General features: G+C 52.9%; 10 protein-coding genes and 1 non-coding gene across 11 annotated transcripts; 4 read left to right on the forward strand and 7 right to left on the reverse strand.

Moving 5' to 3' along the window:
- Positions 1-322: 322 nt before the first annotated feature.
- Positions 323-1,271, forward strand: BO66DRAFT_69046 (uncharacterized protein). Its single transcript, XM_025653499.1, has one exon. It carries the CDS (start codon positions 753-755, stop codon positions 1,236-1,238), a length of 486 nt encoding a protein of 161 aa, XP_025508708.1. The 5' UTR covers positions 323-752; the 3' UTR covers positions 1,239-1,271.
- Positions 1,272-2,005: 734 nt separating this feature from the next.
- BO66DRAFT_397479 (extracellular dihydrogeodin oxidase/laccase) lies at positions 2,006-3,835 on the forward strand (the record flags this gene model as incomplete). The annotated part of the gene is made up of 2 exons (XM_025648597.1): positions 2,006-3,419; positions 3,471-3,835. 2 exons carry the CDS (start codon positions 2,006-2,008, stop codon positions 3,833-3,835), a joined length of 1,779 nt encoding a protein of 592 aa, XP_025508709.1.
- A 1,571-nt stretch (positions 3,836-5,406) lies between these two features.
- On the reverse strand, positions 5,407-6,399 carry BO66DRAFT_397480 (2EXR domain-containing protein; the record flags this gene model as incomplete). The annotated part of the gene is made up of 1 exon (XM_025648598.1): positions 5,407-6,399. One exon carries the CDS (start codon positions 6,397-6,399, stop codon positions 5,407-5,409), a length of 993 nt encoding a protein of 330 aa, XP_025508710.1.
- A 277-nt stretch (positions 6,400-6,676) lies between these two features.
- BO66DRAFT_69089 (glycoside hydrolase family 92 protein) lies at positions 6,677-9,852 on the reverse strand. Its single transcript, XM_025653500.1, has 6 exons — positions 9,436-9,852; positions 9,350-9,382; positions 9,181-9,290; positions 8,305-9,128; positions 7,571-8,254; positions 6,677-7,521 (listed from the first exon to the last, which is right to left on the reverse strand). The coding sequence occupies exons 1-6, from the start codon at positions 9,584-9,586 to the stop codon at positions 6,948-6,950; spliced, it is 2,376 nt and encodes a 791-aa protein (XP_025508711.1). The 5' UTR covers positions 9,587-9,852; the 3' UTR covers positions 6,677-6,947.
- Positions 9,853-11,998: 2,146 nt separating this feature from the next.
- Positions 11,999-14,562, forward strand: BO66DRAFT_69102 (Zn(II)2Cys6 transcription factor). The gene is made up of 5 exons (XM_025653501.1): positions 11,999-12,163; positions 12,213-12,389; positions 12,468-12,985; positions 13,034-13,504; positions 13,567-14,562. The coding sequence occupies exons 1-5, from the start codon at positions 12,107-12,109 to the stop codon at positions 14,474-14,476; spliced, it is 2,133 nt and encodes a 710-aa protein (XP_025508712.1). The 5' UTR covers positions 11,999-12,106; the 3' UTR covers positions 14,477-14,562.
- A 52-nt stretch (positions 14,563-14,614) lies between these two features.
- On the reverse strand, positions 14,615-16,036 carry BO66DRAFT_467543 (uncharacterized protein). Its single transcript, XM_025652577.1, has one exon. The coding sequence runs from the start codon at positions 15,860-15,862 to the stop codon at positions 14,756-14,758; it is 1,107 nt and encodes a 368-aa protein (XP_025508713.1). The 5' UTR covers positions 15,863-16,036; the 3' UTR covers positions 14,615-14,755.
- Positions 16,037-18,896: 2,860 nt separating this feature from the next.
- Positions 18,897-21,478, reverse strand: BO66DRAFT_387715 (TPR domain protein). The gene has a single exon (XM_025646367.1). The coding sequence runs from the start codon at positions 21,047-21,049 to the stop codon at positions 19,343-19,345; it is 1,707 nt and encodes a 568-aa protein (XP_025508714.1). The 5' UTR covers positions 21,050-21,478; the 3' UTR covers positions 18,897-19,342.
- Positions 21,479-22,748: 1,270 nt separating this feature from the next.
- Positions 22,749-23,192, forward strand: BO66DRAFT_425281 (uncharacterized protein; the record flags this gene model as incomplete). The annotated part of the gene is made up of 1 exon (XM_025650217.1): positions 22,749-23,192. The coding sequence occupies one exon, from the start codon at positions 22,749-22,751 to the stop codon at positions 23,190-23,192; it is 444 nt and encodes a 147-aa protein (XP_025508715.1).
- Positions 23,193-24,292: 1,100 nt separating this feature from the next.
- Positions 24,293-24,364, reverse strand: BO66DRAFT_t26. Its single transcript has one exon. It is a non-coding gene; the product is annotated as a tRNA-Arg (tRNA).
- Positions 24,365-24,537: 173 nt separating this feature from the next.
- Positions 24,538-25,614, reverse strand: BO66DRAFT_397487 (uncharacterized protein; the record flags this gene model as incomplete). The annotated part of the gene is made up of 2 exons (XM_025648599.1): positions 24,538-25,371; positions 25,426-25,614. The coding sequence occupies 2 exons, from the start codon at positions 25,612-25,614 to the stop codon at positions 24,538-24,540; spliced, it is 1,023 nt and encodes a 340-aa protein (XP_025508716.1).
- Positions 25,615-25,623: 9 nt separating this feature from the next.
- Positions 25,624-25,986, reverse strand: BO66DRAFT_69174 (uncharacterized protein). Its single transcript, XM_025653502.1, has one exon. The coding sequence runs from the start codon at positions 25,875-25,877 to the stop codon at positions 25,671-25,673; it is 207 nt and encodes a 68-aa protein (XP_025508717.1). The 5' UTR covers positions 25,878-25,986; the 3' UTR covers positions 25,624-25,670.
- Positions 25,987-27,056: the final 1,070 nt, after the last annotated feature.

Here is a 27,056-nt window from a genome sequence, read left to right on the forward strand (position 1 = left end):
CTGACGCTTAATGTCTCTTCTTCGGGGGATAAGTTATGAAATCATGTCCAGCTCATATTCGGTGGATTTTGCCCCTCGTGAAGGAGGGAGGAGAGCTGGCGGCGTTATGCCAGCGCATACTGACTGCCCCTGGCATTCCTGCAGGGCATGAACTCGTAACTTTCGGCCAGGTCCTCGACTCCCATTCGGGCTCTCCGATGGGTTGAGGAGCTTGAGCTTGGCCATTGTCCCTATCTCCAACTTTGAGCTCGAAATTTGGCTTGAGCCGCCATTCTACTAGTCACGTCATACGGCCCGAGTGGGTTTAGCTGGCCTGGTTTCGCTAATCGGGTTCGTATAGAGTGCATTCGTGGCTTGCGGGGCCGCTTTATTTGTCAATCTATACAAGGCCAAGATTTAGTGACTTAGTGCCCTACGATGGGCCCGGGATAAGCCTACTGCATCAGAGGCTTTCGTTGAGAATATGACTCTTCAATGTTGGCCTGGGAAATGCCTGACAAGGCGGATCCCTCACTTGCTTGGCCCTGAATGCGGGTGATTTAGTTTTGCTTTTTTTTGTTTTTAATTTTTCCCATCCCTTTTCGCTACATTCTGCTTTCTCTGGGTTCGTTCTTCTTATCTTTCTATGCAACGCGGTCACCTGGGTACCCTCAAGCGAGACTCTACATGCACTGGGTTGACCGACGTCTTTCTCTACCTGTTGACAGAAATCCCGCCCCAATCGCCAAGGCCACTACGCTCGCCTGGCCCCGATGCTGCGGTGTCTCCCCACAATTGGCCAAGGATCTTCTATCTGGCAAGGTGCAAGGTCCCACGTCATTACGTTTCCAAACAAGTTCCCCTCTTACGGAAGGTTTCTCGCCTGTCCGATTATCTGCTTCAGAAATTCATTTTCACTGGGTTCTAAAATTAACGCAATGAGCCTCATGGGTCGCTCCACCTTCAAGAATGGACCTCTGAGTGATGAGCCGCCTTCAAGCTCTTTCCGGAAGAACCTGATATCTGATACGTCGAGCGGATGGAGAATATGTCTGAGCGGTGTCAGGAAAAGACGACTAGCGGTCAGCACCATTCCCAACGCGCCCGATATCAGCGTCAGGCATGCCATGTGCTGGCGGACGGTAAATAGTGCGGGTGAAAATGACTCTACTTTTCAGGCTTGCAGTAATGCGAGCATTCTGGTGCACAGTGTGCGCCACGGTAGTCGGCTTCTGAATCGTCCAAGACATGAATCATGACATATATCATTCTTGGAAGCAAAACTGGCTGTGATCCGAGAAGTGCGCCGGCCAATCCGCTCGAGCTCAATGCTGAATATGCATTTCCGGGGTCTGAACGCTCGTTTCTCTCATAGGCGAGGTTCCAGAGACCGATGTTCTCCCTGGGATGGAGATCCATGGTCGCTTATTCACAGCCTTGGGCCGGCCATCATGCAGAAGCCGATATGCCACGAGGTCAAGGCTCATTCCTTTTCAAGTAGGGCTTGCGATGTTAGATACGAGCATGAGTTGGTTGCAAATCAGAAATTGAGGTTCGAATTTCCTCCTCGCAAAATTGCTCTCCAACAAATCGATCTGCTGCTGCGCTAGCGGTCATTTCAGAACTTCGTCGTGTCCGTCATTGGATGCCTCCATAGGTCTCATACTCATATGACTGGGTGGAGATCCGTACAGCTGGGGGATTGCTTGCATTAGGGCTGCTTTAGATCCGAGTATGAACGATGGGTCGGGAAGACCTGTCAAGGCCAGTGCTGCATGGAAGTCACCGAGCCCTGCAAATCAGTCTTCCCCGGGGCGAGACAGACCGGGAGGCTGATTTATGGAGACAGAGCAGACAACATGAGCCGAATTGGAATCCTGAATAGGGCAAGGCTCAACATTACAGTCACCGGCTCACCCTGGGTGCTGGTATAAAGCCGTGGGTCCAAGGCGGGGACCCATGTCAGGATAGTCAGTGATCGGTTTATCCCTTTGTGGTCCTCGTTTCCATTTCCCCTCGTTACTCAATGAATTTCCTTTTGCTCTTATGGCTCCTGGCCTCATTGGCCTTGAGCAGTCCGATTGCGCACGATCTCTTTCCATTCAAACAGACGTCTCAGCTGGAGGCAAGGGCCGCAAATCAGAGTCAGTCGTTACAGAACTCTCAGGTGCCTTGGAAAGGATTTGACATCAATACAAATTACTACAAGACTGCCCCGGATACAGGCGCTGTGCGGGAGTATTTCTTCGACATCATCAATACCACTCGTGCACCTGATGGGGTCGAGCGGCGGGTGCTTCTTGTCAATGGACAATTCCCAGGTCCAACCATCGAGGCCAACTGGGGAGACACAGTGAAGGTGCATGTCACCAATCGCATGCATGACAATGGCACTGCAATTCACTTCCATGGGATTCGACAGCTGAACAACAACCAAATGGACGGGGTAACGGCTCTGACTCAATGCCCTGTACCTCCCGGATCAAGCTACACATATGTCTGGAAGGCCGAGCAGTACGGTTCAAGCTGGTACCATTCGCATTTCTCTCTCCAGGCTTGGGAGGGCGTATACGGAGGCATCGTGATCCATGGCCCTTCTACGGCTGACTACGATCAAGACCTGGGTGTTCTCTTTCTGAGTGACTGGCTTCATGAGACCTATTATAGCTATTATCAAGAGGATCTCAATAGTGGCCGGCTGCCTACCATGGTGACGGGCCTGTTGAATGGGACGAATGTCTGGGTTCCCAAGCATGGCCCTACTGTCGGTCAACGATTCCAGACTACCTTTGTGCCAGGTCGGAGGTATCGCATCCGTCTGGTCAATACTGCCATGCACACGCAGTTCAAGGTTTCGATCGACAATCATGACCTCACCGTGATTGCGGCTGACTTCGTCCCAATGGTGCCATTCAAGACGAATCACGTCCCGATTGGAATGGGCCAGCGGTACGATATTATCGTGACTGCCAACCAAAGACCGGATAACTACTGGATTCGCGCGGTGCCGCAATCGTACTGCAGCAACAACACGGCGGCCGACAACATCAAAGGCATCTTGCGCTACAGGGGGTCCAACCCGAGCTCGGATCCGCGGTCGACGAAATGGGCCTATGGGGGCGACGTCGACTGTCAGGATTTTCCGACGTCGACCCTTGTCCCGAAACTTGCTTTGAACGCAGACCTCGGCGAGGCGAACACAGTGACCTCTGATACTGGCATCGGGGGCATTGGCAAGCCACCGATCTACCTATGGAAGATGGGAGGTGAAATCTTCAATACCTCCTGGAGTGACCCAACCCTACTGCAAACCTCTGATGCTCCGAAGAAGTCCAGCTGGGAGCCAGGCCAGGGAGTGATCCAGGCGAGCGTTGCGGATCAATGGACCGTGCTGATCATTCAGACGACCATTCCTGCCGTTCATCCCATTCATCTACACGGTAAGCTCTCCTTGTCTTTGCTCACGATCTCGTCCTAACCAAGTTCATCAGGCCACGATTTCTACATCCTAGCTCAAGGCCTTGGTACCTATGACCCCTCCACGGTTAAGCTGCAGACAGAAAACCCCACGCGCCGCGATACGCTCAACCTCCCCGCGGCAAACGGCAAGGGTGGCTACGTCGTCATCGGGTTTGAGGCTGATAACCCCGGTGCCTGGCTGATCCACTGCCACATCGGCTTTCACGCGGCGGAGGGATTCGCACAGCAGATCATCGAGCGCCAGAGTGAGTTTGAGGAGTTCCTGGACAGAGATGTCCTGGAAGAGACGTGTAATGCGTGGAATGAGTGGGCCGAGACGAACCCCTACGGGTTCCAGCACCGCGGCGATCATGGGCCATATGAGTCTGGTATCTGATCGGCTTGAACTAGGGGACTTTTGGCCTCTGGTCGAGGTATTCGTTCGTTTGTTCGTTCGTTTTTTTCCCTTTCATTTTGCTTATGACTGACGATGTGAAAATGACCGCACGGGATGATATGATTTAATGTCTTAATGTTTTAATAAGTGCTTGATGGGTAACACTTTGGGAGGAACTGATTGGGGTGTGCTTGATTCTGTGTCTTGTGGCGATTGACGATAGCCATGCAGGGACAATCTGATATTGATTGGGAATGTATTAGACTCACTGCCTAGCGATACATCCATACGTTTGCATAACTTCCTCCGAGCTGTACAGGTGAATTGGACTTGTGTCCGGTGGATTACATCGAGGCCAGATGATACTAGCTCTTCATCACGAGCTAGGGGGAAGCAAGATGATAGTGTGGGAAGCATCTCTCTCTGCGGGAGACAGGATCTCGTCCCCTGGGCTATACATTCTCTCCTGGTTTCGAAGAAACTGCCATCTCACAGTGCACATGTCCCCGATCGAGCAATCAGACCAGAGCTAGACCCAACCCCAGCCTTGACGATACAGCAATAGAGTCCAACATCACCCAGGGAAGGTATCAGGCTGGAGGCGGAGAGGGGAAATTTCGACCGAATTCCAGTATAACCCTCAGCTACATACAGTCCGGTACTTCCATCTTCAACATACCCCTAAGTATCCAATGGTACTGAAAGACCACCCATCCCCCTCCTACACCCACACATACCCTCTACAAGGAACCCACCAACCGAGGCATAACCCATGTATAACATTCCCGAAATCCCGCATTCTCCCTACCCACTCGTGAACCTCAAAAGGCCCGCACGTTCACAAGCAGCCACAACCGGCGAAAGAAAGAGTAGCGGTATCGCGCGAAGGACAGTCCAGTCCATACCCCTAAGCCCGGGCCCAACTAAGCTTACTGGGTGATGTTGCTGCTGCCTGGATAATCTGATCTGATATGATCTGATCTACCGTGGCTTGGCTATCGGTGCTGTGCGGTAGACACGAACTGAGGTAAGGGGGACTGTTATGTATGGTGGGTTGACGGTTCCTGCGTCTGGGCCACGCGTGCGGTGATAATACAGCAAGGTGTGGGCTTTACGTGAGATAGGAGGGTTCCTGCGGCTGGTTACGTGGGCTGCATAGCAGAGTTCACGGTGGATGCTTTGACAGGGGTGGGATTTAAGGTTGAGGGAGGGCGTTAAGGTTGGGGATATGCTGGTGCCTACGGTTGAGGGGGGCTGGGGTGGGGTATGGATGAGCTTGTTTTGACTTCGGGCTGGGAGTGCTGGGCTTCTAGGGCATGGTACCCTTATTGGAGGATGTCTGGTTGCTGCTGGTGTTGAGATTGACTCGGTATGGTGCGGTTGGAGTGGATTATAGTCAAGTAAACTGGGTGGATTATCTACCTAGATTATGCATGTAGGGTGTAGTAGGGAGGGTGGACGTGGTTGAACTAGTTCACGGACATCCACTATCTATCCACCAGACCACAAGGTGCTTGCATGGACAAAGAAAATTGGTAACACAGAAGTCCACAAACAAGAGGGATGAATGACTACCTAAGCCAAAATCTATGCTCCGCCACCGCAGGGATAATCGTGAACTCCCCCTGGGTGCAAAAGGAAACCCGGCGCGCCGCAGCCTCGATCAGCTCATAGACCTCTTGCTCAAAGACACTCTTGCCGTCATTCCACACGACGCTCAACTGCTGGTCCCGCAGTAGCCGCTTTCCCTCGCAATACTCTGGCGTTGTCACGTCAATGACCACCCAGTCCGTAGTCTTGATGTGCTGGCCGGCGCGACCCCGCGGCAGCCCGTCAACGACGACAAGCACTTTCTGCAGACCGTATACCACACCGCCAAATAGCACAGCTAGCGCATCGAGATCAAGCTGCAGCACCTCCAGCGGCACGGTCAGCTCCCAGTTGCGCCACGGCCTTCGCCCCCCGGGGCGACGGCGAGGCCACCGCAGCTTCGGTAGGTAGCCTCCCTCCCATTGCGCCCGCACTTGCTGGTAGTCGTCCAGCGAGAGGTAGACCTGGTGGCAGTAACCCAGCAAGACTTCCTTCCAAGGACTCTGCCAGCAGTTGGTTATGTAGTGCACAAGCCCCCCGTCGTGGTCTTTCCGGGTACATCGAGCCACGGAGAATTTCCAGAACGACCGTGACGAGAAATCCCCATAATCTTCGTCGCCGTCAGGGTCAGGGTCCCCCGCCCCGAGCGCTACGCGCCGAGCCTGTCCTCGACTGAGCCACTTCTCAGCAACGTGGCGGGATGTATGGCAGACTTGCTTGAGGGGTGGGACGGGGATGTGGAGCCGTTGGGCAACTTGGGGCCGCCGGCCGGGGCCGCCGTCGAAGAATTTCGTGTTCATCGGATAGAGGCTTATGATACCAAATTCCTTCCACCGAAGAAGCTCGAAGTCCTCGAGACACATCTCCCAGATTCGAAGCTGTAGCTCGGGTGGAAGTCTAAGGAAGGGATGGAAAGTTGTTAGGCGTTCTGTCCGGGGAGACTCCGAGTCTCGAACCGGGTTGATGATCTTCATGGCGTAAACTTACGCCACTTTTAGGGTCGATTATAGACGTGAGCCTTGTGCAATTCGTTGGAATGATTTCATCACCAGGTTTGCCATTGCAATTTATATACCGTCAAAGGGCTTTCGGATGCATAGGCCTGAGTTGATACATGTTCCCTGCTTGGTTGGACTTGCACAAAGAAAATGATACAAAAGGTGAGTTTCCTACTAGTCTTTTGTTCTTAGCCGACGCTTTCAATAGAGCCCCAAAACCTCTCGGGTCATTTTCACTATTTAGAGACCTCGAGTACTGCGTAAAGAGTTTAGTCCGTAGCATAAGGGCTTGACCTGAGGCTAGGCTGGTACATTCTCCTAGCTGAGCTTCGTAGCCTTCTTAGAGCAAGTGTTCTGTCAAGATGACAGGAGGAAGAAAGTCGATAATTATTGCGTTGGGAGACATTTTGATCCCAAATATAGGAGCATGCAAAGCAAGCAATCATTCTGATGACAGTTCCTCAAGGAGCTTGTTGCAGCTAGACTTAGATAACATTCCATTGGGTGATGACGAGTCTAGTCCATCAACCACTCATACTCGGAGGCAGATCCTCATCTTGGGTCCCCCAGTCGCTCTCTGCAGTTCCCAGCGTAAGTTCGAGGACTCCACCATCCGTGAAAAAGTCATGGCTAATCCAGTTTCTTGTCCATGGTTGACCATCTCGGGTGGCATTCTGGATGTAGATTGACTGATACGTCGGATCAAAGTTGATGTTTCGGATTGTGGCGGTCTTGCCCGTGACCTTGTTCAGGATGCTGACCTCTTTGAAAAACGGTGGGTTGACGAGGTAGACATCCTGCCCGTGAACCGGAAATAGTCCCATCATGCTTAGAGCTGCGAACGCTCCCATGGCTCCTCCGTCATCGTTGCCCGGGATACCAGAGACTGAGGTATTGAATTGCGAGGGAATATATGCATGTGCCTGCTTTGTGGACAGTCCAGGGCGTCCAGCGTAGTGGAATTGATGAACAGTGAGGAAGGCTTGCTCGTCACCGACGTAGAGAAGGCCCGAACTGTGCAAGTACGTAAGTCGAGAGACAAACGTCTCACGCCCACCGAGTCGGTTGATCAAAGAAGCCATGTCTTGCGGAACGTAACTGACAGATGTTAGCTCTCATCTGAGCTCAAAGCATCAGACATACTCACAATGAGTAAAGCCAAGCACTGCCCTCATACGTTTCATGGCCATTAGCATTCAGGTAGCACGAGTCAAAGCTTAACAGCGGGCTACAGAAAATAGGGTCCTGGTATCCCCATGTCCCATTCGGGTAGCGTGGCTGAAGAAAGCCAGTGAAACCCGTGTCCACTCCGCTGATGGCTGAGCTCTGATCGTCTTTGAACATGTTCTGCCAGTTCTTGGCGCGCTGTGAATACTTCTCGCTGTCGCTCTCATGGCCCAGGATCCGGGCCATCTCAGCAATGCAATAATCATCGTAGGCGTACTCAACCGTCCGGGAGATGCTTCGTGTGTGCAGTCCCACACCGTACGGATCGAAGTCATCTGTTGGTATATAGCTGAGTGTCTTCCAGCTAGTCAGGCCACCTCGTCCCTCAACATTCCAGTTCGAAGGCTCGACTTCTGCATCTTTCAACACGGCTTCATACGCCGTCGCCCAATCTATATCACTCACGTTCTTCAAGAGAGCCTCAGCCAAGAGTACATCTGCATTGGAACCTCCTTGGGTGTAGCCCTTACAGAGGGACATGCGGCAGTCGGGGAGATAGCCTTCATGACGATAGATATCAATAAGGCTCCGGATCATCAATGACTGCGACAGAGGATCCGCCAGTGTCAGCAGTTGATGCACACCGCGGTAGGAGTCCCAGATACTAAGCAAAAATGTTAGATGAAGCTTGACCGGAGGCACAGCGTTACTTACCAATAGTAGCTGTCATAATACGGCTCATCACTCTGCCAGAGTGGGTTCTCTCCAGTGTAGTCCTGTGGGCTGATCATTGCGCGATAAATACCGCTCCAGAATACTTTCTGCAGGTCGGTCGATGTGCCTTCTGCATCAACACTGAATGCGCTCAGTTTCTCCCTCCATGCACTCTCCGCTGCCCGCGCCGTGCCAGAAAAGTCAAAATTAGGTTGTTCGTTCTCTGCATTGGCACAGGCTTGATCCACGCTGATGAAGCTAACACCCACCCTGACGAGAATTGTGTCATTCGCCGTGGGGGCATTGAATCTGACGAATGTACCTCCACTTAGGGTCGATGCAGAATTGCTGCCATCCAAGGTTAGCGATAAAAATGTCTGGTTGAGACCCGCCCGGTTGTTCTGCCAGACGCCAGTATCTCGGACTTGTGCTCCTTTGATGTCCGCGCAAAAGTGTAGGTCATACGTCCCGATGCCGAAGCTAGGACTGAAGGTGCCGTTTCCTGTTAGTCTGCCTGTCGATGGGTCTACCGATGCGGTTCCGTTTGTGCGAGACTGGGGAAGATCCATTAGGTCGACGAGGACGACAGGGCTGTATGTTTCGCTGGAAGCGTTTTCAAACGTAAAACGATATAGCGCAGAATGGTTAGTGACGGTCATCTCAGCCAAGATGCCATTATCTAACGAGATCGAGAAATATCCTGGCCGAGCCTGGGGCGATGACCAGGCTGTGGCTCGCGCTGATTGTTGCCAGGCGCATTGATCTAGGTCATCGCTGGGACAGCTCGAATGCACGAAAATAGGAAAGTTGCCCAGGGATGGAGACTACCAATGGTTAATGAGGAGCTCAGCCACCGGCTAGGGAGGTCGAGCTTACACCACCAGTCCCAGAGTCGTGCATATGAGAGAACCCCGAGACATTTTGCGTGTCATATGCAAATCCGGCCTGATTTTCACCAAGAGTATCGGCTACTGCTTTGGCCATGCCTGTACAGAAGTTAACTGTCAAGAATAGTCGGATGTGGGCTGATCAGGTTGGGACGTACCAAAGGGCAAAGTTGCACCCGCGAAAGAATGACCTAACAGTCTTGTCAATTTTGAATGCCATTTTATGGCCAAGCCAAGTAGTTACCTCCATTGGAAGTTCCAATCAGCGGGTCGATGTAGTCGAGTACATCATAGGACACGCTATGATCATTGAGTACTCGTCGGGTCAAAGAAGCAGAAGCGAAAACTGTCAATCCAAGCACTCCAAGAAGCCCTGAAAGAGAAACTGGGTCCATTTTTCAGACAGTATCATCCAAGCTGGAGTCCAGTGAGTTGGCGGTTGTGAGGATGGTTGAAAATATAGTGTTTATAAACATTCCACAGCAACAAAGGGACCATGGCACAGATGCGGGGGGCAACCAGTCTTCTTAAAACAATGAAAGCCACCAATGTGATCGAATCAAAGCTCATCTGGAGTCACATTTGGCTGCGATCTGTTCATTGAGCCATATTGCATCAAACTTGCCAATTATCCTGGTCACATCACAAACTGGCTGCACGAATGGGTATAGAGCTGCCAGTCATGTAACCCTGATCAAGCTACTGCATGTAACACAACCTCGATGATCTGCTCGCAGTTTCTGCAAGGGATGATCGCGCTCCGATTGCCGAAGGGCGGAGGATTAGAATCGCCCAATACTTCCTTGTCCTCGGTTGAGGGATGTTTTTAGTGAGTCGCTTATCCCTTGTTAGCTTCAAGACAGGTCCTTGGTGTCCTCATGACTCCTTGGTCGGGCCTCGGTCCCTTCAGAGCGGCAAGCGATTGGGATGAAGAACACTGTTCTGCCGAGAACCTGGCTTCTTGTTTATTTAGAAAAAAAGAGGAGCCCGATGCTTTTCATACTTGGTGGTTCCGGTCCGTGGTATAAGAATTGGCTCTCGCCGATGCTGGACCTCGTACCCCATACCGAGCTTTTCCCCTAATAAGCTTATTTAAAACACGAGTCTATCTGGATTTTAATAATTTCGTAGTGGGCGATAACATATAGAGATGCTTTCGGATTCTTCGAGGCCGATAGGTGTCTTCTCGAAGGTGCAGAGCGCATGTGAAGCAGATGTCATTCTCGTGTGATATGCAGCGCCTGATTAAGCAGGTTTGCAATTAGCCGCAGTCGCTATAGTTTCCAAGCGAGGACTCGGAGGTACAAAGTGCATACCATGACGATATCCTTGGAAGTGTTGATCAATGCTCTTTGAGTAGTCTCATGGTGCACACTTGATCTGCTCTTGTGATACTCCGCGTCGTTTGTGTGCGGGGACGATGCGTCGGCTGACTTGCTAGCAAGTATCGCGCTATAACAGTCCAACCCTGCACACATGGTAGGCGGAGGTTGCATCGGATTGGGAGGAGAGGGGGCCCATCTTACAATGATGGTGGCAGTCTTTGACGAAGCTCAAGGCTGTTGTCGTTCTTCCCATCCTTGGATGACGAGAGAACTTGAGTACGTAGTAGGTGTGAGTGACCTCCCGGCCCCGGCCCCGGCCATTCTTAGTGACTGCCAATTTAGGAAACAAGGCCGCTAGGCATTTTTGGGCGATATAACAGCAACTTTCAAGTCCTCATCATTCACTTCATGGCGCAGACAGATATTCACAGATGTCCAACAGATGCTCACTATGGCACACATACAAACATCTCTTTCTCTTCCCTTGTTTCTTCTCAATCACTCTTCCCCTCTACACTCGATGCAACCACCCTGGAACCAAGAAACTGTCTACAAACATGGGCCTCCCAGCTGAGATTATGGCCATTGTAAGGCCCCTTTGGAATTGCGATGGGTTCTCAAGCTGACTATTGCTCGCAGATTGTGGCATTTGTTGCCAGCTGTAAAGTCATAGATTGTTTTGGTATCGATTTATCCCATATTGATTCAGTCTCGATGCATAATCTGGCCCGATTACGACTGATCAACAAGACTTTCTGCTATTTTGCTTCCGAACACTTCTTTCGAACACTGACGTGGACGCGGGGGCTATGGGAGGAGATCTGCTACAGCCCATATGCGGTACATGTCCGCCAGGTGCATCTAATTGACCCAGATCACGGTTCCGAAAGAATGAGCTGGGAAAGTGTCACAATGCAGCTGCCGACAGTCTTGTCCTGCCTACCTAACCTCGAAAGTATGGTAGTCCATCTTGAAGATTTGAGTACAAGTGATCTAGAACCCACAAAGCTTGTGGACATCACAAGTGTGAGAATCGTAAAAGTTCAGGTGTGCTGCTGGAGGTGCATACTGTAGAAGCTCCCCTACTGCCTAAAGCACAGCCAGGAGATTTACTCATGTTAATACTCTATTGTAGTGTACCTCATCTCTGTTGCGCTCCTTGTACGGGATAAGATTGACGATCGTGGTTTTTGATACCACGTATACCACATATAACCTTATATGGTGAGATTTATCCTAGAAAAAGCTGTGACTACAAGCTCATAGATTTCCTTAAGGGATGGCAACAGCTATAGAAATATGGTAGAATTGAGATTGCATGAGTCCTGTCTATTCTGCACAACGATAGCCGGAACAATGCTGTTCCGTGAGCGGGAAAACATACCCCTTTGAACCAAAGGATCGCCATACTGGTTTAGCCGGTTGCCAAGCTTCTAGGAGCTTCAACTTCCTTATCCTTATCAACAATCTCCACAACCACACCTAGAACCATGAGCATGTCGTCTGCTGATTTGCGATGAGATGCGGGACATTTCGACTCTACCACAGAAGACGCGACCTTCATGAATTGTGGGCAACCCAACAGACACAATGCCTGGAGTTCCGTCCAATAAAGCATGCGAGCGGTGCAAGAAAAGACACCTGAAGGTTGGTCCAGCCATTTTGCCACGACCAAGGTGCTTGCTAAACCATTCAGTGTGATGAAGCGCGTCCGAAGTGTCAACGATGCATCAATGCTGGTGTAGATTGTCCCGGATATGTTCAAATGCGCAAGTTCATTGATCAGGGTGCTGCCGTGAGGCGCCGGTACGCCCCTTATCATGGCGAGGAAGCTTCTAATCGTCACCACAGTCCAATCGGCGCCCCAACGAGCGTATGTACTTATCAATTTTCTCCTATGATTTAGCTTCGTCGCGTTGTATATGAGAGTCATATACTTACAAGTGACTAGACTCTTCCGGGTGACCCTTCGAGCTTAAATCATGACGCTGCCAAGCAGACAATGCCAAGCCCAAGTCAGTTCCCATCTGGGGCAGCAATAGCGCCTGCATCAGGTTCAACGCTTGTTGTAAGTCAGCTTGTGTCGCACTCCCCAGCAGGGGCATCGTCTCAAGCAAGCTCCCCAGGCGCAAGCATGCAAGCACGTCACGCTATTCGAACTCCGGACTGGGCTGGTCGAGAGATTGACCCGACCCGCATGGTAGGTTCGGATCCCGTCATTGGTCCTGGATGGAACGATGTTCGAAGCTCAAGTACTTCGAACCACGCATTCGATAACTCATCTTACCCTAATGTTGCGATGGCGCCTCGACCAAGCCAAGCTTCGTCACATGCGGAGCATACTTCGCACAGTCCATCTCAGGCAGACGAAACTGAAAGCATTCAAGACATGTATTCCGATCTCATAAGTGGTTCTGGATATGAAGAATCATTCTTAGTACGATACTATGTCGAGACCTTGGCGCCATGGTTTGTGTCCCCTTCTCGCGTGCTGTCATTATGCTCATTCGTATGTAGGTTAGATCTTTCTGACCCTCGCAAGTTCTTTGCGACTCATGTTCCGCTACGAGCCAAAGACGATGTGGCTCTTCAATACTCCATCACTGCTCTGGCCGCGAAGCACCTCGGTAGAATGAAAGGAGTGAAAATCACCGAAAATACTGGGTTATTCACAACTCCTGCGATACTGGAAACGTACCCTGATGTGTCGGATTCAGAGTGGCTGCATAAAGCCACCATGTACGGCTACCTGGCTGGCCAGCGACTGAACACTGCTCTGTCTGAGTCCTACACAGCAGTTTCAAGCTCTGCTGTGCTGAAATCTCCTTTCGAGACAATCAATGACTGGCTGCGTATTCAATCTAAGAACGCCCCCTTCGACTCACAAACTCAATCTGCTCTGGGGAAGAAATTAGAAAACTCCCTCGCGGTTTCGACCATTCTCAATCTGTACAAATCGATGGATGAGCCGGCAGAGAAATGGCATTTGTGAGTTTGTTCTGTGTGGACATCTACCATCTCAATGGGGACTAACGATATACACAAAACAGACATCTCTCCGGTGTCAGACCGCTCTTCGAATCCATCGTCAGCCTCTATGAAGGCATAACACCAGCCCCTAAAAGCTTCCCACATGGCGTTATTGCGGCTTTTTGGAACTTTGTCCGTCAGGACTACTTGAGCTCGTTTCTCAATCGCGTGCAGACACACTTGGATCCCAGCAATTTCAAACTCTGGAGGTCTGCCGGTATACCACTTGATTATGAGGGGAGCATCGGGATTAGCAGTGACACTTTTCTTCTCCAAGAAGACCTCTCCTTTCATTCTCTGGCATGGCTCTCCTGCAAAGTTGTCAACTTTCTAGCCGACTCGAAGAAATCGTCCCTGCAACAACTGGTTCGCTCTCCATCTAGTGAGGGCTCGGAGGGCTCCACCCCGTATCCCACGACTTCCACATGGCTGGGGCTTTCGTTCGAGTACCAGACATGGGTCGAACGACTCCCAGAGTCGATCCGCCCTTGTGTGCGCCTTGAGAAGCCGCGCAATCTGTCACATCCGCCAGAGACAAGTCCTGTCCCGTTTCCTGAGATCTTCTACTCCTTACCATCGTATGCCTATGCGATGCAAGTGTATCATTTCGGCCGCCTCGCATTGTCTCTGAACCGCCCGACCGATGCGGTCACGGCTCCGAGCACCGCCTTCGACCGCGTGCAGGGGTATCGCGAGCTGACCAAGGAGGTCGACTATCGGTGCCGGGAGATCATCGGGATCGCGCTGGCTCGGCCATCGAGTTGTGCGCGTGTATACATGACACCCCTGCTGTTTGCGGTGGGCCAGTTCCTCGAAGCGCCGGAGGAACGCCAGATACTGGTGAACCTGCTGCGCGGCATTGAGGCGGATCTGGGGTGGGAGACGGACTCGAAGACGAGGAAGCTGCAGACGCTGTGGAGCCATCAATAGTTGCAGCTGCTCGCCAGCCGACGAGTATGGTCAATATCATTGGATCAAGAAGATCGATCCCATGCAGCCTTTCATGCTAGAAATCACCACCCACGGCAGTGTCTCTTCCAAATAGTCTACTCTCGGGAAAACACAGGACGCAAATGGCGAAAGGCTTCGCACAAGAAATTGCATGAAACCAAATATCCCTCGCCCAACATTAGATACATTTCGCGTAAATCATCAAGACAGACCAGCTGCCACTATCAATCAAGAACCCCCCGTACCGTACACAAGACCTCACTCATCATCATCATCGGGATCATACAGATCCAAATCCAACGTAGCCTTCGGCTTGGCCGGCAGCGGCGCCGCAGCCGGCCTAGCACTCCCAGCCCCACTCCCACCACCACCACCAACAGCAGTCCCCGAAGCAGCAGACGAGCCCGCCAACGCCGCCGCCCTGGCCGCCTCATCCGCATGCCTAACCTGCTCCGCGACCTCCGGCCCCGGCGCCGCAGCCACCGGCGCGGCAACGCCCAGCCCCTCCGCCTCGCGAATCAATCGCTCCACCTCCGCCTCGACCTGAAAACCCGGCCGACCCTCCGCCGCCGCCAACTGAATCTGGCCCATCAGCCCCATGCGGATGCGATCCTCCATCGGATACGGCAGCATATACACCTGCCTCGCCAACTGGGCACTCTCATCCAACCACGAGGTCGCCCCTTTCGTGACCTCAGCCACCGGTTCAGCAGCAGCAGCAGCAGCATCCCCATTCGCGCCCCCAGCCCCCGCCCCGGCCCCGATCCCCCCCATCTCCGCATCCTTAACCGACCCCCTCCTAGCCTGACCCGCCGCAACCCGCTCCTCAGCCCCAGCCGCCGCATCCGCCGCCGCCTGATGATTATACTTGCTAATGCGGCGCGCAAAGTCCAAAAGAAGCTTGTAATCCACCTCCTTGACGCCGCGCAGCTTCCGCTTCGCCCCGGACCCCGTCATCCCAGTGAACGCAGAATCCGTACCCTGCATCTCTGTATCCCCATCCCCATCCCCGTCCCCATCCCATTCAGACACAGTATCATCATCCTCCTCATCCTCGTCCGAGTCTGAATCCGAGTCCCCACAAACCCCACGTACCACCCCCTCGAACTCCACGACCTCGCGCACGATGCCCCGGACTTTCTCCTCGAGGGCCTGCGCCTCGGCGCGCAGGCCCAGCAGCCGCGCGTAGTTGCGCTGGTGCGCGCGCAGCTCGTCGATGGTGGAGGTGAGGGCGTCGTCGGCGGCGAGGAGGGCGAGGGCGGCGGCGGGGGCGCCGGAGGCGGTCGGGGAGGTGGTCAGGGTGGTGAGGAGGGTGTGCAGGGCGGAGTCGAGGGTGGTGAGGGTGGTGTGGACTTGGGTGTTCATTTTGGAGGCCTTTCGCGGAGGTGTTCGGGAGGTGTCTTTTTTGGGTAGGTGGTTGGTTGTGGTGGTTATTGAGACATTGAGTTTGAAGTGTTGTGTGGGAGTGGGTGCGTAGGTGTATGGTGGGTGGAATTGAGTGAGAGTGTGTTTTGGTGGTCGCTTTGTGGTGGTGTTTGAAGCTTGCAGGTGAGCTTGGCGGCCGCGAAGCTGGTCGGGAGGAGCTGGGGATTGTTTGGTGGATGCACGTGAGAGGTCCGGGCGGGTGTGTCACGTGGTGCGGTTTTCCGCTCACTACTATATCCACATCCACAGCGACTTATGCCTCTATAAAGCTAGAATGATTGATCTTGAGATGAGGAGGCGGTAAAAGCTAGGTACGGTCTATACTTCTCCTCCTACTTCAGATTTCCATATACATGTCAAAAAGCTTTTGCATATCTATAATCTAATTCTTATTTGAATCTATCATGACTCTAACCACCATGATCTAAGACTTATCTGGATATAGCCTCCTGTAATACCACTGCCGCAAGGTTTTCTCGCACTGCAAGTGCCCCATGCCTCGCGCCGCTTCCACCGCCGCTTCAAGGTAAGGCCGGACCACTTCCGAAGGCGTGCCATTTGCGTCGATCGCCTGCAAAAGCGCCTCGATCACCTCCTTGCTTTGCGTCATACTAGCATTAAGCAACGGCGACCGCCGGGTGCCACTGTGTGGCAAGGGGTTGGCTCCGTAACGGAGCAGTAGACGCACGCCGCGCAGATCACGCAGGAGCGCCATTCTATCCAGGGCCGTGAATCCCCCAACCTCTTGATTGATATCTTCGCCGTATCGGAGGAGAAGATCGACGATGGCGCTTGTGTCTGCGTCAGGCCTGTCCATGGATCTCGCCGCCACCCAAAAGATGTCAACCTGTCGGGGTCGGGGGAGACGAGCGTGAAACCCCTGGTCGATCAGGAACTGGACCATCTCCACTCGGCCGGTGGTCGCCGCCACGCTGAGAGCTTCCTCACAGGCCATGCTGGTGAGATTCTCCGGGAGTAACAGGTCGTCCCATAGTTGCTGTTGCAGGAGAAGCTCAAAGACCGCTCGACCGCCTTCGATGGCTTGGTGAATGAAGCTGGTACGACGGCCCATGAGCAGCGGCAAGTCAAATTCACGGTCCAGCAGCATCTGCACCAGTGCAGTCCGCCCTGAGCCCAAAACCGCGGCTACGACCGTCGTCTCTTCCACATCCATCCGGCCAGGGCTAGCCCCAGCGTCCAGCAGGCATTGAAAAATCCCCTGGAACGGCATGGCCGCTATAAGAGCAGGGTTGCCAGTTCCATGGAAGACGTCTTCGTCGTTCGGATCGGCTCCTGCCTCAAGTAACAGTTCAACGATGGGCTGGAAGCCCCCATAAATCGCTTGGAGAAGTGCTTTCTGTCTAACCACCTGATTTACGTGTGGCCCCCGAATGATCATCTCAGGGTCATGAACGACCGACATCTCCTGCCATAGGATCGCCTCTCTAGATGGCAGAGCGCCACGCTCAAGCAGCATTTGCACGACCGCTGTGTGGCCTCGGTCGGCCGCCAAACATAGAGCCGTGAGGGAACCATTGAGTGAACCCTGCACGAACTGGATCACAGAGTTCGCATGGCAACCAGGGTTTTCCAGAAACCCCTGGACAGCAGGGAGGTCACCCCGCGCAGCGGCAACACACAGCATCGCACGTAGATTTGTGCCGAGCTGCGCGTAGCTCTGAGGCTGCGCCAGAAGGAGATCAACTATAGCCGGGTGCCTGCTTCTAGTGGCGCACACAAGAGGGTGACTCGTCTCCTCCAGACTCGGCAGGCTGTCCATCACGCCGTCCGCATTGACGAGACACCGCACGCACTCGAAATGACCATGGTGGGCAGCTTCGGAGATGGGCGGCGTGGCTCCATTGAAAGATCTGACGTTGGGATCCGCCCCCCGACTCAGGAGGAACTCCAGCACCTCATGCCGGCCGTTTTTCGCCGCATGAACCAGGGGGGTTTGGTCATCGTTGTCGCGAGCCTCGAGGTCCGCGCCCGCATCGACCAGGCAGCGGACCACGGAGAGATGGCCCATCTCGGCGGCGCCGATCAGCGGCGTCCGTCGCAGCCCGTCGGCCGGGAAATCGACATCGCCCTCCCGCGGCAGGTAGTCCATGAGCATGCGAACCAGCGGCTTGTGGCCGCGTTTCGCCGCGATCGCCAGGAGGCTCATGGTCTGCGCGGGGGAGGACGAGTAGTCATGGTGACGGGGATTCACCCAGTCGCGGACCTGACGCAGATCGACCCCGTGCTCGCACAGGAGTCGCACAATATCCAGCTGTCCCTCGTAGACCGCCAGTGCCATTGGTCGCCAGTCCATGCGCCGATCGCATTCGTGGGGGGAGGCGCCTGCTTCGAGAATCAGCTTGACAGTTCCAATGGAGTGGTGCGCGATTCCCCACGCTAGCGCCGTGCTGTCCCCATGGCGCACATTGTGCTTGTAGAGCCGTCGGTTCAAGACCTCGCGCAGATCCTTGTTCGTGCGGGCGAGTGCATTGATCTCGCTTTCGTAGTCGACCAGGTCTGCGATGGCCTCGATAAGCTCAACTGGGAGCTTGTCGATGCCCATGTTTGCGCGTCAAGTTAGTGATTTCGTGTCTGACGTCTGTAGATGTGTAAAGAAGCGGCTTGGTATACTCGATCCGCATACTCGGAGACCTATGGGCTGGACTGTGGTTAAATACCTCTCTCGACGAAAACCATGCAATTACAAAGGAATTATTTTCTTTCCACCCCATCGTGAGACAAAGATAATGAGAGATAATAATAGAGCAAAGTGACAATGCGCCCCCCGACGAGGGAAACAATGAGGTGCTGATAAAAGCCAAAGAGTACAAAGAGATCATCCTTTCCACAATTCTGGATTGCTGTCCGAGCCACGGTGATGTTGTTAGTAGGGTCTTCGAGCCTTTGCAATGACAAGACAATAAGGCTCTTTTGGTTGTAGTTGCGATGGTCTGGATCAGAGACAGGATGAAGTGTCTTAATGCCGCTGTCTCGGTTGAGGTGACTACTATACCTAGTACATGAAGAAGATGCTGGGATACTACGGGTCAGGTGACAATTGTTCACATCGGCGTTTCTGAACACTGTTCTGGTAAGTTACCATTGGGTTCGATTTTCTCGGGACGACGACTCAAATGCTATTTCATGCCTGTTTTTGTATGTTTTCTGAGGGTCTTGACCTGACTCGTACGAGTACCAGCAAAACATAGCCCAAATCAAATAAGGTCCACGAAGAAACATAGAGCTGCTCCGATATCGAATCATCGCCTCAATCTGTAATATAATCCCGATCACCAGCGGAGAAGGTTATAGTCGCATGCTATAGTGGTTCGTCTCAGTCAAGAGACTAGTAATAGCACAATACCACGCAGCTCCACAGTCCAGAACGCCATAAGTCAAATAGTTCCTCCAATGGCTCGCCTAAGCTCTTCCGGTACTGAGCCGACAGAAACAAGATGATTTGATGGGAACATCCGCCCGAGCCAATGCCATCCTAAGCTGCAACCCAAGAATGCGCGCCTCAGAATCACGACCCAGTCTGACAAGACACTCATGGTACCCATGTAACGACCACACGTTATTCGGATGCTGTTTGGCTCGCGGTAAAGAGTCATCCACCCCCAGGTCCGCAGCATAGATGTCCGCCGCCTCTTCCACAAGTCCTTGCTCCAACAACAAAGCGCCATGAACATGGCGGATGGGCTGCATCCACCCCCATGGTTCGTCATATGGAAGCTTATCATAGAGACTTGTGGCATGGCTCAAATGCTGGAATGCCTTGGTGGTATTGCCACGGCGGTACTCAAGCTCCCCGTCGAGCATGGCCTGTGCGATAGCTAGAATGTCAAGACAAGTATTGTTGTGCAGGGTGCGCGTTGGTGGAACTCGTTGGAAGGCTTTCTGGAACAGTTCCTGCTCCTTGCTTGCCTCGTCGATCTCTCCCAGTGCAGCCAAGGCGACAGCTTTCCCGTAGTGTATCACAGCGGTAGTCACGCAGTATAATTCCTGGTCCTGTGGGAGTTTGATCGCGATGATGTCTCCCCAGCGCCCAAAACGAATCAAGACATGCACGCGCATCGGCACAAACGACTCCAAGAACATGGCCATCGGGGGATGCGGCGTGCGTAGTATTTCCTCGGAAAGTGATTTTTCCAGCTTGATGGCAGTGTCTAGTGCGACCTTGAACTGCCCTGCGAGCATAGCGGCGTAGATCAGGAAATGGTAATTGTGGGATCTGTACATCGTATAGATACCCTGAGGCCGAGACAGGGCAAGATGTTTCTCATCAGCCCGCACTGCATCAGAGTTGGAGAGGATAGCTCGCTGATAGTCTCCGCAGAGGATATCGATGTGAGTCGGCATATGATGAAGATGGCCCGAGTCGGGGACCAACCCACGGAGATGATCAGCGATTTGCAACACCGCCTCTGGCTGGCTGGACATCTCCATGAGATGGATGTACACATGCAATAAACCTGGGTGGGCATAGCCGCCGTCTTCATCCAACGCACGGTGGAGGACATCTTTAGCCTCAAGTGTACATGATCCTGCGGTCGGATGTCCGGTGTGCAAATCCCAGAGCCGCCACGGTGTTAAGTTGATGAGGCTGTCAGCATATAGTGCAGTGACATCCAAGTCACCTGGAAACCTCTCATAGACGACCCGCATTGCCTCCGCATATGCTCTGCTCCATGACTGGAGCTCCTGTGGGTCCTTCGGCGCATGCTTCTGAGGAAAGCGAGCCTGAAGCGCTCGAATGAGACCTTGCTCGACGGGCGCTGCAGCTTCACTGTTCTCCAAGGCCTGGGTGAGCGCAGAGTGTGTGCGGCCCACAACCATCTCCAGTGCCTGGGGAGGGAAAGCCTCCCATGACATATTATAGTTTGGCCCGAGCGCAAACGCTAGTCCCCAGTATGCCATGGCACATGTTGGGTCGTGCGCGATCGCTTGGTTGAAGCATTCGGCGGCCTGCTCGTGGTTGAAAGCATAGCACCAGGTCAGGCCACGGTCGAACCAGACCTGAGCATCCCTGCTAGCAGTGGTGACTGCTCGATGGAAGGATCCGAGGTCATAGTATGGGGTATCTGCGGAAATGGCGATGATCTGCCTGTTGAGATACTGGGCCATTTTGATCGATGTTTCACATTGTGTCAGTCGAGTTTAGTGGATGTGATGCACCAGGTGGCAGGGAGTAGAGACAACGGTTGTCTGGTTATAACTAGCCAGCCAGAAAGACATGTTAGTCATCGAGCCGTCATCTTGTGATCCGTGACATCAAGACATGGATGCGCGCAATGGAACCACAACAAAGAAACGGGTTGTACGAGGACAACAAGTAATGACCAAGATAGTCTATGGTTTGAAGTCCGAGAACGAGAAAAGAAAAACTCCGAGAAGAGCGCCAGCGTTCCGTATCTCACTGCAGAACAGCAACCATGCTCAGTACAGCTAAGATAGAGAAGTACCTACTAAGACAGATATACCAATGCATCTGTAAGCGGAACATATCAACACAAGAGAAGTAAAGGAGCGGGGCGACTGGGCAGGTAAGTTTAGCCGAGCAACGGGGGAACAAGCTAAGAGTGGGGATTGTGCAGCAGGAATACGAGGAAGAAGTGGACTGTGGGTGAGGAAGTTAAAGCTGAATAAAGTCTCATTCTCGTGACTTTTGCCGACAGGGACGGGAAGGGTCTAGCCTCTCTGCCAGTTTATCAATTCTGTCGCTGTCACTGTCACTGTCACATCCGTCAATGCCCGAATCCCCAACCCCATCCCAAAATACACTTTTCAGATCATTGCTCTTTTTTTTTCTTCAATCCGTTAAATAAATCTTACCTTAGAGCCAGAGGATCTCAGGGCGATCATGGTTATCTGAGCCGAGTGCCCTGTCATCTGCTGCTTCGGTAAGATCCTGTCAGCCTGTGGCCTGGCCGGCTTCCGCCAAGATCCTCCGCGTCTGCTTGGCAGGCGCACTACTCCGCGAGCCACCTGCAGTAGGAGGCTGTTTTGGGAAACTGGTGTCACTGAAATCTGCTCATCGTGCAATCTGTCTGCTGATTCCTAAGAATTAGATAATGATTGTTTTGATTAACTTGTGAATGCGATCCTTCGTCACGATGAAAGGAGGAGTGGTGGCCCCATCGACTGGTTGCCAATGCAAGCATTGAACAGAAGACCAAGTGGGTCCGTTCTACCAGTTGCAGCCTGCAGGAGAATCATCAAGATTTCTATCTGACAAGCAACGAGCCTCAATGCATAACGCGACAAGCATCTAATCTCCCTTGCAAGACACTTTCTTCCAGACTAGAGACCGTGAATACCTCCCCTTCAGAGGTTGCTTCGAGCCTCTTCTCATGCCACAAATGCGAAGCATCGCAGAAACATCACGAACGTGAACGAGCTATACTTCGACCTCCTGGACAACCCACCGTAAGCTGAGCTGACTAGATAGATGAGGGACTATATCCCACCACTTATCTTCATCCGGCTAGTCAGGCTGTAGATCGCGCCGAAGCGAACCGGCTCTCAACTTCTCACCTGCAGAATGGAGATATTCGGAGCCCCGGAGCATACGTAAGTCTCCTTCAATAGTGCCATGAAGATAACGAACGATGCTCCATCGACCTCAGCTGAGAACGAGAGGGAACACCCAATGCCTTGCTCACGGAAACGAGACGCGTGTAGCAGCATCATGGCGAGAGAAAAAAAGCTATATAAAGGCGGCCGTTGACCCTCGAGAGTACCTCGAAAGCTACCCAGAGATCACAGATCAACCACTCCAGCTCAAACCATCCATCCCCCATCCAAACTCCTCAGCAACTTCAAGATGATGACCAAGGTCCGCAAGCACCCTTCCACATCGTCCCCACCCCTACATCCCAAGCCTCCCTTTCTCCCCTCAATCTCAGCCCTACTGACCCTCGACCCCCAGACCCTCGCCCTCGTCGCCACCACCCTCGCCGTGGCCGTCACTGCCAACCCCACCGTGGGCTACGCGGGTTACTTCTACGAGAACTGCACCACCCCCAGCATCGACGCGGGCAACGCCTACGCGGGCTCGTGCCTGAACGTCGAGAACTTCCCCATCAAGTCGTTCACCGCGTACGTCGAGTCCGGCAGCTGCGCCGACGGCACCTCGGCCGTGCTGCACACCTACACGGCCTCGGGCTGCGACGAGTCCACCCTGTTCGAGACCGTCAGCGTCGACACCGAGAAGCAGTGCTTCGAGGCGGATGTGACCCTGGTCAGCATCAAGTCGGAGTGTGTTTAGACGGGCTTGCCTGTCTGTTTCAGGATCGAAAGATGATAGAGAAGAATCCAGGAGAGCATGTATCTAGACTTTTGGGTTTGAATGCGACGTTGTCGATGACGAAGAGGTGCATATATGCCAAGTAAATTGTATGTAGGCCGGTGGGACAGCTCAAGAAGATAAGCTATGGTTGATAGCTTGGCGTTGGGGATGCTTGGTGTGTGCCTACCGTTGCTTCTGCTTGATACGGTTGGTTGGTTACTAAGTATGCGCCTGAGAAATCGGCTAATGTGCCTGTAGTAGTAGTCTGGCATTACAGTCATTAGTCGACTTCAGTCGGTCATAAGTTGTCGAATCATTATCGATATAATCTGTGATTGACTAATCATAGCAAGCGGCCACACTCCCCGGTACTACATTCCGGACTTGTCTCTACCAGCGTTAGATCAACCATTTCCCCTCAATAGCTCAACTCTCCCGCATAACATCATACCAAAGCATCAGAGCCCTCATCCAACTGCAGCTTCGAACCTGAACAAACAACCACCTTCCAAATCCAGGGTCCCATCGACCTCAACCCCACCAACTCCACATCTACAGTACCCAGCAACGAACACAGATCTACATCTCAATCCCACCCCCACCCCTTCACCCTCGACCCTTTTCCGCAAATACTCATACTCATACTTACTCCGTACGGAAATCAACCAGATCAGCGGAGAAACACTTCCACTGCCCTGTTTTCTGGCCCCTGCACAAAAGTCCCCACCGCACGCTTGCCCTCCGCATCTATAGAAGAAAAACCGGAAATGCAAGACATTGCGATATCATTTGTCTTGGATCTAAACCTCCCCGAGATACATCATCCAATATCTCTGAACCGGACCCGGTCATCGAGATTAAGATCGTCGAGGGGAGAGTGGGAGGGTGTCTTGGACCAGATTACATAGTATGATGCGGGTCGATGTGGTTGGCTGAGAGGGTCGGGTTCGGCGGGTGGATCCGACGATGTCGGAAAAGTGGTTCACACGAAAATTCTCCGTGTGTCCTGTCCCCAGTGCTATCCACATCGGACAGGATGCTCTGGGGCACAGTGGCAAACTGCAAAAGGACAAAAATATTGACCGACGCAGGGCTCGAACCTGCAATCTCTTGATTCGTAGTCAAGCGCCTTACCATTGGGCCAGCCGGCCTTGTTGATACTTTGGAGTGCTTGAGGGATACATATTCAGCACGAGGGAAAATGTTCGCTTTCATTCATGTGCGTATGCTAGTTAACAGTAAACATGCTACATTGGATATCTTCATAAACAGGACAGTAAGGGAATGGAAGGGAATGAAATGTGAGGAAGGAAGGGAATGTGGATTAATCACGGGGAAGATTGGCTTCAGGGTCGGAATCGCTGTACCTCTCCATCAGCGCCTCCTTCTCCGACAGCGGCTCCTCGTCTTCAACAGTGATGACGGGAATCTGGGGCCGATGGCTGTCCTGTGCCCAGAAGTAGACGGAGATGATCATCCGACCAAGAAGGAATCCAATGACACAGGCGACGCCTCCGGCCACGACGCCCAGCAGAGCAGGGAAGATGATAGCGCGGATCTGTCGCATGACGCCCCGCTCCCGGCCGCTCCAGAAGAACTGTCCGTTGTGGCTCGTGCGGAAGACGGGAGGGTACTTGGTCGAGGCAGACTTCTCGTGCGAGGACTCGGCCGCGGCAGGGACCGGGGAATCGTGGATCTGGTCGTGCTCGTGCTCGTGCTGGCCGTGGGAGAAGGGGGTCGTCTTCAGGCAGTCAGTTACCGCTTCTTTGGCGTTGTTGACGTAGGACTCGACCTTGGACTTCCATTCCTTCATGCGCCAGATCTTGTTGCCGTGGCCGTGCTCGCGGCTGGAGTTAGGGTCGATGACCGTGATTTGGAGATTGTCGGCGGTGTCACGGACGAGGCCGATTGCCACAGCGTGGTCGGTGACGGGACGGCCGTGCAGGTCGAAGAGGCGGAGCTTCAGGTGGTAGATATCGCCCACGGGAGCACCCGGGTGAGATGGGAGCGGTCGGACATCCAGAGCGTAGGCGACGGAGACGGATTGCTTGTTGCCGTCCCATTTGCGGTCCACAGAGAACTGCATCGGCACGGATGCGGGGAAGATGGGTTGTTTGTTGGCCAGCAAGACGCCATTTTGCGTGGAGAAATCAATAGTCTGGGCATTGTCAGTTTGAGATTCGAGTTGTCTTTTCGGCAAGGGTCATCATACAAGGTGTGCAAAGGGGTCGAGAGCTTCGTTGCAGCTGGAGTCGGAGAAAGCACATGGAACGGCAGGCAAGTTTATCTGATGGGCGCTGGCCGAGCGGGGAGAACTGATGTAGGAGTAAGGGACGGCAGCAGCGGCAGCACAGCTGCTTAGGCAGAGAGCGCCTGTCACGGACAGGTAGCGAAGCAACATGGTTGTTGTTGTAGATAGGGCGATGATTCAGAAAGAGAAGGTGATGATGGATGGAGTCAGTTGGTAAGTTGTCTAGTGGTAGGTGGTGTGGTGGTATGGCGGTGGTGATAGTGGTGATAGTGATGAGTTGTGGTGATGAGTGTGGTGGTGATGCAAGGGAACGAATGTTTGACCAGGTCCAAGAGGGAACGTAGAGGGAACGAGAGAATGTTTATAGGATGCAAGACCGGAAGAAACGACAGAGCCAAGGCTGGAAAAATCATGCAGGGTGCTGTGAGCCGGGAAGAGGCATATAAAAGCGAGCAGAAGCGACCAAGCAAACGCTAAGATTTGGCCCAGCGGGGAAAGCAAGACAAAAGGCACAGCAGGAAGAAGTAGACGGACGAGCGGGGGGCGAAACGGGAATTATTCTGGGTCAATGTAAGGCCAAGTAAGGAAGTGGAGTCAGAAGTCCGAGGACTGAAAAGTAGATTTAAGTTAATGGAAGTCAAGTTCTTGAGGTGAGTTGTTTTGTCGGTGTTTACTGTCATGATAAAATTATTGTTTCTTTTACTTACTGTTCTGGGTGCGGAAGAAGTTGAAGGCTCTCCGTAGTATACTAAGTTACTGACTGTACAGTACTCTGCAAGTAGACTTGCGGCTTCCAACTCCGCCATTTCATCACCCTCCATCCATCCATCCATCGCTTCCTCCATCCATTCACCATTCACCGGCCCCAACAAATAAACACTGCCTCAACTCGTTGGTTTCACTACTTTACCTTCTCTTCCTTTATCTTGGGGCCAGGGTCCTTTCACTTTCATTTCTTCCACCTGCGCAAATTACTTGTACAACCGGTCCCTGCTGCTTGTGTCACCGCAATTATAATTCAGCTCGATGGTAATCCCTTGGATTTGAAACAAACCCCATGGGCGGTTCTCGGAGGGTATCTGGCACCCGAGAATGGAGTATCTACTGTACTCTTTTGACTGACTGTATAACGACAGCACGCACTTGAACAAGTCCGGTAAAGTCAGAGACAGACACCCAGACACCCAGACACCCAGACACCCAGACAACCAGCCAGCACAGCCCGTTCGCCCCCTCTCTCCTCTCAGGCTCTCACAATAATCCAATGTGCTATTATTAAGTATAGACCCTTTTTCTCTTTGGGCTTAGCCGTGTTTTAGTGCCTGTCTCTCCCCACTTTTCCGTTGCCCGCGGACACCGGCGAGCTGTGCTATTTCATTCCTTCTTCTGCTAAGCTCTCCCAGCGCTGCCCGCTCTGCCAATGATCAATCCAGCTGCACCTGGTCGCCCCCACGGGCCATTCAGGCTCTCACTTCGCTCTCCCTCCATTCATGGGTCATTGGAAGCTTAGCGATGAGGTTATCGCCGGGGGATCCTTTTAGCTGTGGATTCCTTTTCTCCCCTCGGACCTCTCTATCCCCCCGACTCGGAAC

The sequence above is a fragment of the Aspergillus aculeatinus genome, assembly GCF_003184765.1.
Source record: "Aspergillus aculeatinus CBS 121060 unplaced genomic scaffold BO66scaffold_2, whole genome shotgun sequence".
Taxonomy (NCBI): Eukaryota; Fungi; Ascomycota; class Eurotiomycetes; order Eurotiales; family Aspergillaceae; genus Aspergillus; species Aspergillus aculeatinus.

What these genes read in the sequence shown, in the direction of transcription:
- BO66DRAFT_69046 (XM_025653499.1), top strand. Translation starts at nt 753, where the DNA reads ATGCTGCGGTGTCTCCCCACAATTGGCCAAGGATCTTCTATCTGGCAA.
- BO66DRAFT_69089 (XM_025653500.1), bottom strand. Translation starts at nt 9,586, where the DNA reads ATGGACCCAGTTTCTCTTTCAGGGCTTCTTGGAGTGCTTGGATTGACA. An exon ending in ACGACTCTGGGACTGGTGGT is followed by an intron (nt 9,129 to 9,180) that starts GTAAGCTCGACC and finishes AACCATTGGTAG; the next exon opens with TCTCCATCCCTGGGCAACTT. An exon ending in TATTATGACAGCTACTATTG is followed by an intron (nt 8,255 to 8,304) that starts GTAAGTAACGCT and finishes ATTTTTGCTTAG; the next exon opens with TATCTGGGACTCCTACCGCG.
- BO66DRAFT_69102 (XM_025653501.1), top strand. Translation starts at nt 12,107, where the DNA reads ATGCCTGGAGTTCCGTCCAATAAAGCATGCGAGCGGTGCAAGAAAAGA. An exon ending in GTCGAGACCTTGGCGCCATG is followed by an intron (nt 12,986 to 13,033) that starts GTTTGTGTCCCC and finishes ATTCGTATGTAG; the next exon opens with GTTAGATCTTTCTGACCCTC. An exon ending in CCGGCAGAGAAATGGCATTT is followed by an intron (nt 13,505 to 13,566) that starts GTGAGTTTGTTC and finishes TACACAAAACAG; the next exon opens with ACATCTCTCCGGTGTCAGAC.
- BO66DRAFT_467543 (XM_025652577.1), bottom strand. Translation starts at nt 15,862, where the DNA reads ATGAACACCCAAGTCCACACCACCCTCACCACCCTCGACTCCGCCCTG.
- BO66DRAFT_387715 (XM_025646367.1), bottom strand. Translation starts at nt 21,049, where the DNA reads ATGGCCCAGTATCTCAACAGGCAGATCATCGCCATTTCCGCAGATACC.
- BO66DRAFT_69174 (XM_025653502.1), bottom strand. Translation starts at nt 25,877, where the DNA reads ATGATTTTTCCAGCCTTGGCTCTGTCGTTTCTTCCGGTCTTGCATCCT.